Here is a 12580-nt window from a genome sequence, read left to right on the forward strand (position 1 = left end):
TGATTGTGCAATTACCCACTTTGTATGTTAAATATCTGGCCGCGCATTCAGGTATGGAATTTGCATTCGCAATTTAGTAGACTACTTCTGACAATCTAGCCCCAATTGATTAATTATATTTACTAACAGTCAGAATCAGTTTCATTTTTTTTAAATATAGATTTGGGCATTCTTAACACTCAAATTGTCAACAGTTGCATAGCATATATGGTCCAGTTGTAAATTTCATTCTAAAGGGAAATGTAGTTCACAAACCACAGCAGATTAGCCAGATCTGAGTGCCAGTGCCTGGAGAGAGAGAATCGCTTTACAAAGGAACAAACAAATAAAAAGCAAGTGAAGAGAACAGAACTGACCTGTCATCTCCTTGGCCTGATCATGTATGCAACGATTCAACTCCTCCTTCTCCTTTTTCAGCAACATGTTTTGTTCTTTTAATTCTGATACCAACTGTAAAAACGGAAGAATGTTTGTCTCAGGATGAGGATTTCAGTCATGGGAATGTGTTTAATTTGTGCACCTAACGCACCAAGGGGCTAATTCCACTGAATCCTTGTAGTAAGAGATCAAAATTAGATGTTTTTAACTGTCCTTCAGAGAGTAAGATCAGTGAGCTAAAGTGCCACCTTCACTTTTTAATTCATATCCCAATCGCACTCTCTCCTGTACACAGCACACACTGAATTTCTGATCAGATTGTGAAAATGAACCTTAGAGCCCAGAATGCCTATACTATTTTCCAGGAAGCAGGTCATTTAAATTGTACTGCATCTAAAGAAACATGGATTAGAAACAGATTCAATGACTCTGCCCTATGCCTCTATTAAGATTTGGTGATGGCGTGATTCAAGAGCTTATCCTGAAACAAAGTTGTCCTGCTTTAACCATACTAGTCTAGCCAAAGTGGTGCAACCCCTCCAGTGTGGACACAGTTATACCTGAATAAGGCACCTTTATACCAGCATACCTGTATTCACATTAGGGGTTGTATTGGTCTAACTGCATCAACAACTATTGCTCTCCCTAACTGACACATTGATACTAGTACAAATACTGTGTGTGTAGACCAGGCCTATAGACATCTACAAGACTGGTCTATGGAAACTCTCTTTTTAGCAAAGGACCCAGAAAACTCAACAAATTTAAATGGAAAAATGATTGTGTTTTTTAATTGTTCTGAAGTAACATGCTTTCAGTCTGACAGAGGCTGGCTGCCACACAGATTTCCAAAAAAAAATGTGGGTTGGATGAGTGGGGAAGTAACAAATGTATTGTTTTGGGGGGACACATTCAGCTTGAGATCAGATCAATTCACTATGTTTCTAGTTTTGAGGAGCGCTCCATTCAGCAGCTTCTTCTACTGCTCCATATGCTGTACTCAGCCCGAGAACAACAAAAGAAAAAGGATCATTTTAATAGCTGTGAATCTCTAAGATCTCAGGAATAGCAAACCAACGGGGCTTTCAGAGATAAGCTGTTCCTAAAACTTTGTAGTATTTTGGGGTAGGGAGTTTCTACCTGCTCTGTTTCCTGTTTGTATTTGTCTGCCCGTTCCTCAATTGTCTTCTTCTCAGACTGTGTTTGGTGCAGCTCCTTTCGAAGCTTGGTGATCTCCTCTTGGAGGTTGAGGACACGGTTGGTGGCATTCTTAGCCTCCTCCTCACTCATGCGAAGCCTTTCCACATCACTCCGCAGCTTCTCAGTCTCTGTGTTGTACATGGTTTCCAGGCTAGTTAGTTTCTCCAGCAGAGATTTGTAGTCTTTGTTCTTTGCAAAACAGAATGCAGACATATCAGCATTTAGAACAGCTTTTGGCTTTGTTTTAATCAGAACGTTAGTGCTGGTGAAAGGTGCTATATTGACAGATTGAAACACTCTAGTTATCAACAGACCACTTGATGCTTGGGGCAGCAAGACAGCAGCCTCTAAACATGTCCCAGATTACAATCAGACAGAGCCCAGGCTTGCCCAGCAACAGACTTGTTTTCCTTTCAATGCCGTGAACCACTTATTTGAAAAAAAGATGTTATATGGACATTATCAAAAGCACTTCCACTTAAAATAATGTTATTGTAATGCTTTAGGTGGAAATCCTAAAGGTCTTTTTAAGAGACCATATATCTTCTTTCAATGCTGGCTAACAGGAGAAAAAAGAGTTACGAATACATTATCTACTGATTTACATCTAGGCTGATCCACTATTGCCTCTATGGAAAGGGATATTTCTCCTGATCAAAGAAGAAAATGGAACCCTTTTGAAGAAAAATTCAGCTCCCAAAAATCACTGTATTTTTCCAACGATTGCCAAATATTTGTTCAATTATTGAGGCAGATGATGAGAGACTTCTGACCATTCACTCTTGGGACATTACCTGCTCATCAACTTTACGCTGCAGCTGCATGATCTTGTTCTCCATCCCAATATTGAGCTTCTTGTAGCGTTCCACAGAGCGCGCCTCTATCTTCAGCTTCTTCAGCTCCCTCTTGGCCTTCATACGCCTGTAGCAGCATTGCAGGTAAACGATCGCCTTCAAACTCCTATGGTAGCGTACACGAGCCAGCCAGCCCCTCATGTGCTTCTGAATAATAATGGCCTTGTGCTCTCGAAGCATCTGTGTTTAAAAACAAAAACAGTAGATGAAAAAGCCATACTCTGTATTTATACAAAATTAGCAACGTTCTGCAAGGAGAGATACATAGATAATAACTAGAGACACATCAGGCTGAAAAGAGAAACTGCTGGAGAAGGGCAGCAGGAGAGGACCAGGAAATCAGTATTAATTAATTAATTAACATAAGGGCAAGGGAAGACGATGGGGAAAGAAATGAAAGAGAGCTAAAATGAAGGGAAAGAGACATGGAAGGAAGCAACCAGGGACATTTGTATTGGTTTGTGTTAATATAAAATCCCTGTTAATTAGAAGAATATAAGATACCTATGGACAAAATAACAAATCCATCCCTGAAGTTGTACGGAAGACTAGACCTTGCTCTTACTATATCCTTTTATTATCAGGCCGCAATTCAGCAACTTATTGTTTAGTCTCTTCCAAATATATACACAAACACATGAACCTCCTGTGCATTACAACAGTTGGTAGTAGCAACTGTTATCAAGTTGAGTTCCGATTTCTATTCCCCCCCCCCCCTTTTTTTTTTTTTTTTTTTTTTAAAGTTAATCCTAACTCATAGAAACTTTTTTTTATGCTTTTTAATGCTTCCCGTTTGGTCAAAGATCAAACAAAGTTGGTGCAGCTTTTTTGAGTTCTGTAAACATTAAAGGAATACTTTCCTCCCTCCCCATTTATTCCAATCAGAAATTTTGCACTCTCCTAATTCCAGAACAGTTGATGGTGGAAACTTTAAAACATTTATTGAAATATAAAGAATAATTGAGTTTTGGAGAAAAATGGTTCAGAGTTTGAGTTATCAATGTTTTAGTCAGCAATCTTGCACATTCAAACAAATTTTCTATTTACTTTTTGGACAGCTGAGTTTCAGTAATTTCCAAGGTCTGGAGGTCCTAAATTTACATACTATATATGCATGGGTGTGTGCACATGTGCACACTTGCACATTTTTTTAGTACAAATCTAAAATGTCCAGAAATTCTTTCAGCCCAATTCTTCTGATCAATACAAGAGAAGCATTTTGAACACAAGTACTGGTAGGCGTCTATGTTATATTGTTTACATCTATTAACTTGAGAAGAAGTACAACTCTGTAGGACAACTTTTCAGTGAATGATGAGTTGACCTTTGAAAAACTCAATGCAAAACAATTGCTGTGCAAAATGTTGTCTAACTCACAAAATTCCAATTTATCAGTAATTCTGCTTCCAGCCCTGTAATATTTAAAAGCAAAGCCTAATTTCTAAAATGAGGGCTGTTAATTTTTCATTAAACAGTCACTTTATGTCTCATCATCATCATTAGGACAGAACTATCAACCTCTCACCAAACTGAGACCAGCACAAGTAAAAGAAGACGGAGAGAAAGACAAGGCTTTAATCTTGTATTCTATCAGACAACTGCTCACTAATATCAAAACTACATCGTCAATCATTTTTTAGAGTTTGATAGAATCACAGAAATTAGGGATTAAGAAAAGCTACTCATCTGGTTCATGTGTGCGTGCAATATTACTTTGGACTCGATGACTGGCTGTCTGATCATTGTATCATATTATTCATATGTTGAGGTTTATTTCAGTCCATGCAGTAGCACTGAGTGTGTGCATTAAAGGTATGACAATTGGCACACACATTTTAAAGCACCCTGGAAACACTACAGCATGGGCTAATCTGGAGGTGCTTGGAAATACAGCAACAGAGAAACACTGGATCTTCTTACCCTGTGGTATTTGTTCCTGGCTATGTAACCTCGTAAGTGTGACTGAAGAACAACAGTGGCAGCTTGCATGAGACGGTATCTTTTGCGAACCACACACATGCGCTGGAATTTCTGAATTATGGTGGCAGCCCTGGTTCTTCGCAAGAACTTGGCATAGCTGACAAAGAAACGTGGTGGAAACAAAATTGACATATATTATTTATAACCCTTGAATAACGTTTTCCCAGTCCTGTGACTTGACCCTCTTTCTTAAGAGCTAGTTTTTCTACATATTGCACTCTAGATGACTTACAGTACTGTCAATGGTACAGTGTTTGCTTACTACTACCCTGCACAGCAGCATGGGAAAATTAAAAAACCCTGAAAGCCCAGGCAGTGTTTACTTATCCTCGGAAAATGCACGGGGGACCTGACACCTTCTTCTCAGTTTCTCATCACTTTCCCTCATTCTTTAAGGTGGCTTTCATTAATCAGCCTTCTTTAATTTATCCCGCAACAGAAATAGATCCACCCTTAATTCTTATTCCTTCAGCAAGAACACGGAAAAGCACCCCCAATTTAATTCCTTTTCGTGTCCCTCCCACCTCACCTCTGCTACCTGCCTGCTCCCCGGTTTCAGTTGGTTCCCTCACTGCCCACATCAGCCACCTGCTCCTAGCTGGCCTGTCTCCCCTTTGGTGATCCTGGCCTGAGGGACAGGTTCTCCAGGAGCAGAGAGAGAGAGATCACATTAGGAGGGCAGTGGAAATGTAACAAGGTTTTGTGGCAGGAAGAAGGCAGGTCAGGATTCAGTCTAAGTAACACCTGACCTGCAGACTGATCTCCTAATCCTTCTTTTCCTCTACTTTAACAAACATAGAACATGGACCCCTCTTAGGTGTTATCCAGCTGGGAAATAGCCATTTCTTCCTGAAGGTCAAAACAAGCAGGTACTGCTCTCATAGAAATGCCCATTCTAGTCTACTTTCTTCATTATGCTGACAAACTAATTCCTAGTGATCAGCTCAAGGAGACAGAAGATGCTCTTTACAGTTAAATGCCCTAGTTAAAGAAATGTGAACTGAGATAAGAGTAAGTTTCCCCAAGTGTGCTACTTACCATCGTGCCTGGTACCCTCTGACATATCTCTGAATGGTGATGGCTGCTTTTCTCATGCGCAGGTACTTTTTTCGCATCAGCCACCCTCGGATTGTCTTTTGGATGCGGATGCAGGCAGCTCTCAGCTTATCTGCCCTTATTTTCTCCAGATAAGCTACTTGACCAGCCCGAAAAAATATTTTTGTCTTACCAAACTGGTACTTATCCTGGTCCTATTTTCAAAGGAAATATATGAACAGTAACACAATTGGACAAGAGTGGATAAAAAGGAAGACACAAAGGCTGAATTGAAAGCAGAGTCAGTAAAGAGGTAAAACTACCCATTTAGTATTTTAGCTAAATCTGGACTTACATTAGCCAAGTAAGCACGAATTTTTACCCTATTATGTTCTGTGTACAACTTTGTGGCAAAGAAATTAGCAGAATCTTAAGGTATAATATATGTGAGGATTGGCTACAACTTTCGTCTATCACGAAATATTATTTGAACCAGAAAAAAAGTTATTTTTTAAAAAACGTGTCAAAGAACTGAAGACTGATATTTCCTCTGCCAAATGTGGCTTATATTTAAGATACCTTATTTTTGGTTTTTACTGAAAAATCCTTGGGTTTAACAAAATCAGGTTTTTTTAAGCTGATTTTCACCCAAACTTTGGACCACTCAGGAACATGAAAATACTGATTATGTTTAGAAAATCCTATATATTACATTAGAGAGAGGTGTACATTGATAATAAATTAGTCTCAGTGTAAATGTCAGACTGTCTGTTAAGTAAGGTAATATAGAAGAAGAAACACATGCACGCACAGTTCACGAAATAAACCGCAGCTTTAAAAAAAAAAAAACACAGCTTTTAATTTTCAGTTCTCTTTCCTTTCTCTATTTGTTGCTTTTTTCCATCCTCCCATCCTCCAATATTAAACCCAACATTTACCCAGAACACTGTAAAGTGAATTTTTACAATTATTTTCACCCACTTTCTTAATTTTTGTAATAAACACTGATACATTCCCAAAAAATTCTAAACAAATTATAAACCAAACAGGAAGGGCCTTGTTTACATTCAGCCTTCAAGGATCAGAACAGCTGGTATTTCTCATGAAACTGCAGGGAAACACTAGTGAAACTGATGAGACAAGAGGAAAAAAAACCTCAGTATTTGAAATGAGAATTAAAAGAACTATTTTTAAATTGATATCTGACCTTCCTCAGTCACCAGTCTTGAGCTGTGTTACATAGTGTAAACGTTTTAGATGGGATTTGAAAAAGTTACTTGATACCTACTAGCCTGAGGACCAGGCCTACTAGCCAGGGGGAAATGTGTGTGCCTCCACACTCATGTACAATAGGGATGTGAAAGGTTAAACGTTTAAACAGCTGATTACTGTTTAAACTGGAGAGGGGGGGGCGGGGGAGCAGCAGCTGGGTTGGCTCCTCGCCAGCAACAGCAGCTGGGCAGCTCTTGCTGGTGGGGAAGAGGGGAGCCCAGCAGGAGGTAGCTACCGCTGGGCTCGGCTCCCCACAAGCTTCCCTACGAGTGGCGGGGGGGCACAAGCCGTAGCTGGGCTGGGCTTCCGTGAGTGGCGGGGAGGCATGGAGTCCAGTCGGGGGAGCCGCAGCTGGGCTCGGCTCAGCTCCCCGTGAGTAAGAGCTGTTTAAACGGATTTTTAATTAAACTAATTTTTACATCCCTAATGTACAATTGTACAGAATAAAACTAACAGAGCACATCTGAGTGATTGTTGCACACCTGGGGGGGAGGAGAGGGGAACACGGGGGGGAGTAGTATGTGATGTGACTTTACCCATCCAGGTGGAAAAACAGGCCTGAAATCTTGTGTGTGTACTGTGACATGAAATTTACACACAAAGACACAGGTAAAGCCTTTACCCTGGCTATTTAAAAGGTACTATTGCTTATTATTTGATGTCAGTATGCAAACACTGGCAGTCAGATGAAAAGTTCCAGTTGTTCCTATTGCTTAGAATGCTTTTAGTAACACACCAGAAAAGGAATATACTCACATGAAATGTACAGCATATACACACAAATGTAATTAAATGGCATCTTGAAAAAATAAGCTGCTTATTTATTTTTATAATACAATTACCTAATACTAACTCTGCACCTCAGCAAGCTAGCTGGCTTTCTGATTTTAATTTCCATGGCAAGTCATCTGTGCGCTTTTACTTTCCCTCATTTATCCCTTGCACTGTGTCATCATGATTAACCACCTTCTGGTTGAGAAGTAAATGGGATCCTTTTTTGCAGCCTGTCTTTGATGTGCATTAACCTTTAGTACACTGGCTAATCCCCAGGATCACAGTAATTTCTGTGTAACTACTGATTTTGTTCGTTTTGTACTCAGGTGATTTAAATAATAGCTAATTCTTAAAGGTTAAAGGGAGCCAGTTGCTGGTGCTGTACTGGGAAGAGGGGGAGCTGTTGCCCTTGGGAGCAGGGCTGAGTCAGTACTCTTAGTCCTGCCTTTCCTTTGCTGGAAAGTCTCCTTTTCCTGCTGTTTATTTTTACCACTGTTCCCTTAGGCAGGAAACTGGCTACATCACCAGAGCAGTCAGGGAGCTTGCACAGAGCATCTCTATGTAGGAAGGAAGGGCAGGAGACAGCTGAGAGGTGGTAGGGCAGTGGCAGGGGCCAACAGTGCTAAGTGGAATTAAGGAGGTAGAAGGATTTTTGTTTGGAACAGGAGAGAGCATATTGGAACCCTCAGGATGATTATACCCTGAAGGTTAATACAACTTGCTGTTAAATTAAGTGAGGCACTCCATCCTACCACCAGGGCTTAAAATTGTCATCGTCCCAGCCTCTGCCAGACTGCAGAATCAAACCCACATCCTGCACACAGCAATACTGGAGTGACTTACACTCACTCAACCTCCTTCCCGTTTTTCTTTGACAATAAAAAGAATTGTTTATCCTTAATAGCAGCCAAGGCCTGATGCTTGGAAAGCTTCAAAAAGGAAGGTGAATGTCACCCAGCCCAGCAAACAATATGACACTCACAAAGACTGTGATTTCCCAAAACTAGCGTTGGCTGCTGTTTGATGTTCCTATCAACTAATAATAACGTGACTATTTTCAAATTTGTAGAGGGGAAGCACACATTTTTAAAAGCTCTCTGTATAATTCAGCATTCCAAGCAATATTTCTAGGTTTTAAAAGCTATAATTCTACTACCAGAATCAGCTTCTCTAAGACATTTTTGCATGTCTGTTTTCGGTTACTAAGGACATCTTTTTGTTTCATCAGGACACGGTAACGGCTGAAGAACTCTTGATATGTCCACCTGTACCAAGAAACAGAAAGGGTGTTAGGCATACAATGAAAACCTCTCTCAATGAAAACGATCCTAAGAAAACAATCTGAAAAATAATAAGCCTACCTTGAGGGGAAGCCAGCTGCACTGATTCGGATAGTTTCCAAAACACCACAAGCTCTCAGCTGCTGAACTGCCCGCTTTTCATCAAACCTACATAAGAAAATAAAACACCTGTCAGACTTTCTACGGGAAGCTCTAGGCAAGTTTTGTATGAGAACCTACGTTTAGAAATGATGACAACACTGGAAATGTGAACCAGTAGATTTCAGTCAAAGAAAGAATTTGTGATGAGTACAGATTCTTTAGAAATGCAAGCTTTGAATCAAATTCAAAATAGAAAATCATGAAATTTTGGGTAACCTTTCCTTTTTGGGAAATCTTTTTAGGTATCCTTCTCAGACAGCATGAAGGAGATAGCATCCCAAAAACTTTTGGGATATCCTTTTGGGTATCCTTCTCAGACAGCATGAAGGAGAAAGCTGTCATCTAGTCATTTTCTTTCCATTCAAACCCAAACATCTCCTATTATTATGTGTATCCTGATGCTATCAGGACACACTAGTCTACCGCTGAGTGATGGGTACTATGTTCTCAGAGACCATTTATGAACCAACTTACGTGAATGGAAACTTGAAATCATTGGGCTTAATACAACGCACATAATGTGGAGTTGTAGCATTAAGGGTTTCCATCAGCAGATGAAGAGAGTTCCGAAACTGGGGGGAAAAAAAAAGAAGAAGAACAAAAAGGAAATTAGGTTGACAAAATATGATAAATTCAATCTTGTTTGAAATGATCTCAAAAAGGAGCTTTTTTATTAGATAAAAGAGGATGTCTTGAAAAATTCAGCATAAAACCAATTTTCAATACAGCAGTTTCATTATGTCCTGCCCCACTGTATGCATCCATGCTATAAATTCTGGTAGTTCTTGGAAGCAATTCATACACACTGCAACACTTTTGTGGAATCAGTGGCAATCATATTGCCATATGATACACACATGTTTGAATTGCCTATGGACAAATGCAATCACACAAGCTGCAGGAGCTGGAGGATTCAGCTATTTTGAATCTCTATTTACATTCTATTTTGTGCACAAATGGAAATCATACATGAATTGTTCTCAATAGCACAGCATGATATTTTCAAGGTGTTGTACCCAGCTTCTGTGGATATGGCTGCGTGAGCGTATAATTTCAAAGACATACCCAAATGTGAAGTTAAATACTGAAACAGAATACATTCTATATTGAATCTTTACACAGGAAGCATAAATTCTAGCACCCAAACCTGCAGTTGTACTTGAAATCAGTAACAACCTGAATAAGCAAGTTTAACTACCACAACAGAAAGATGCTTTTGCCCAGTTTATACAGTTTGGGAAATTACTGTATACAAAAGGAGGGCTTTAATGGGGCTTGCTCATTTGTCAGACTGGGGATGTCTACACTACATTAAAAAACCCACGGTGCCAAGTCTCAGAGCCCAAGTCAATTCACTTGGGTACGGGCTGGAGCCCTGGCTCTGAGACCCCACAAGTGGGGAGGATCTCAGAACCCGTGCTTCCCACCAAAACCAAACATCTACACGGCAATTGTTAGCTCTGCAACCTGAGCCCCACAAGCTCGAGGGAGCTGAGCTGGGCCAGCCACAGCCATGCTGCGTGTTTTATTGCAGCGTAGACATACCCATTGTTTCTGCACACAGCACTGGCAAAAACACAGCAGTTCCTATCTTGTTCCTGTTATGGGAATCAAGACTATTAAAATCTCAAAGTGTGATCCAAGTATCATTTATGTTAGAGTCAGACTTCTACAGATCATGCTTTATGGAAATAAAATTCATCCATCCACAACACATAGTTATGATATGCGTACAATAAACTGCAGAACCATGTGATAAGTTGCACTTATTTTTCACCTTTAACTGTCCCACCTGCCTGCTAATCCATCTACACCATTACTACTTACATTCCAAACCTCAGAGCACTTTACTAACATTTTAAAATAAAATAAAAACCGCCACAAATATCCCCTTCCCACAAAATGTGGGATCTCCCTTGTCCTGTTACACATCCCCCCCAGGATGATTACAAGCATTCTTTTGTCAGAGACTATAAGGTCTTATATGTAAAGTTAACCATCTGGACTACAAACATTTAACATTTCATACTGGAGAGCAAAAAATCCCCAGTTCCAGTAGAATGGAGAAAACCCAATTTCCAGACATGACTGGTTGTAAGATATCACATAATATATGATGCCTTGACATATTAAAAAAACCACTTTTTAAAGAGGTTTAAGAAGTTTTTAAAATGTATTAGTATTAATTTCCCTTTCTCTGTTGGACTCATTATACTAAAGCAGGCTGGCTTTACAAGCAGAAGAACGTGAAAAAAATAAAAAACCCTCTAATTTGTATATTGTCTTTTCTTTAAAATATGTAAAACAAAATGCATTGTACTACAGTAGAGCAAGTATGTTAGAACTTCTTTGAGACCATCTCCGTAACTCTCTCATGGCTTCATCACTTATGAATTAGGTCATCCCAACTCATGACAATGAAACCTTTATGTCTCCCTATATCATCATGTTTTCTCTGTATGCAAAACTGAAAAGAACACTGAGCTTGGAGAAAAAAGAAAAAAAAAACCCGTAACATTTGAATGACTTTGAGAGGTATCAGAATGTGTAGTTTGTGTCAGTAGTACATTGAGATTTGCATTCTGAGCAGTAACACTAACAATATTGCCAATTTCTACCCTATCCCCAACTTCATGTTTGGAGACAGTTCTAGATAAGATCATGACTGTCCAACTCAAATATCCCCTGGACTCCTTTATCTTTATTTAACAATCTGATTTGACCAGGACATGGCACAGGGATTGCATTATCATCTTTGGTTGATGATCTTCTCTAGGCAATGGACAAAGGTCACACATTCCTGCTGATTTTCTTTGATCTATCAGAAACCCTTTGACACACTGAGGTATTCCTGATTTATCTGCAGTACGTGTCAGGGGACCTTTCAGCGAGGACTCGGGGGGATGGTAAAATAACTCATCCTCCCTCAGAGCCAAGGTTCCTCCTGTTTCATGTTGGGTAGCTCCTGGGATGGCATGGTTGCAGATCCATCAGCATGCTGACAATATTCAGCTCAATGCCTCCCTCTTCATTGCTGTTTCAACTTTTTCTGTCTTATGGTCTTCCTAGATGTGTCACTGGTCCTGGATTCCCAAAACAGAACAGTGGTCTTGAATGCTTTGGATCCATCTATAGCTGGGCCCAGGAGATGCAGCCATACCTTTCTAATAAGGACTTTGTCATAGATTCCCATGCCTATTTAGGCACCACACACCAGTATGTAGCTTATCACTTGTTATGGTACACCTGAAAGTTGGGCTACAGGAATGTGCTTTACCTAGAACTAGCCTTGAAGGCCACTCAGATGTTTTGGCCAATGTAGAACATGGCTACACACTAATGAAGTGGTAGAGGCTGACAAGTATATAAACCTGGGCTCCAAATGATCCTTGGTTGCTCCTGTGCACAATTCAAGGTGTTGTCAATCATCTAAAACACTAACTGAGGACTGACAATGCCAACAAACCACTTTTTGTCCTGTGCTTTACTCCTGGCAGTCAACAGATCCCCAGTAGGTGGGCGGCAGGACTTTCTCAGGGGAGATCCTCAAACAGAGTTTGCCAAAGCCTACGTTTGGCAAGTGTTAAGTCATAGTGCAGTCCGGCTTTGTAACTCTTGATGAATGGAAGGTGATGGGAAAGGAGA

The 12580-nt window shown here is 40.1% G+C and overlaps 1 protein-coding gene across 6 annotated transcripts in view; it reads right to left on the bottom strand.

Moving 5' to 3' along the window:
- Positions 1-12580, bottom strand: part of MYO5A (myosin VA) — a 98107-nt gene that overhangs the window by 31426 nt on the left and 54101 nt on the right. For all 6 annotated transcript variants that reach the window (XR_010921319.1, XM_067555856.1, XM_067555852.1 and 3 more), the window contains 8 exons: positions 9410-9507; positions 8855-8941; positions 8650-8758; positions 5451-5662; positions 4353-4509; positions 2373-2612; positions 1519-1767; positions 357-450 (listed from right to left, as the gene is read on the bottom strand). Coding sequence is in view for 5 of the 6 variants with exons in the window: in XM_067555856.1 (XP_067411957.1) it covers positions 357-450; positions 1519-1767; positions 2373-2612; positions 4353-4509; positions 5451-5662; positions 8650-8758; positions 8855-8941; positions 9410-9507 (1246 nt within the window). In the remaining variant the exon portion in view is untranslated. The remainder of the gene's footprint in view (positions 1-356; positions 451-1518; positions 1768-2372; positions 2613-4352; positions 4510-5450; positions 5663-8649; positions 8759-8854; positions 8942-9409; positions 9508-12580) is intronic.

This window comes from Emydura macquarii, unplaced genomic scaffold, assembly GCF_026122565.2.
Source record: "Emydura macquarii macquarii isolate MOO-44397 ecotype Brisbane River unplaced genomic scaffold, CSIRO-AGI_Emac_v2 contig_1644, whole genome shotgun sequence".
Lineage (NCBI taxonomy): Eukaryota > Metazoa > Chordata > Testudines > Chelidae > Emydura > Emydura macquarii.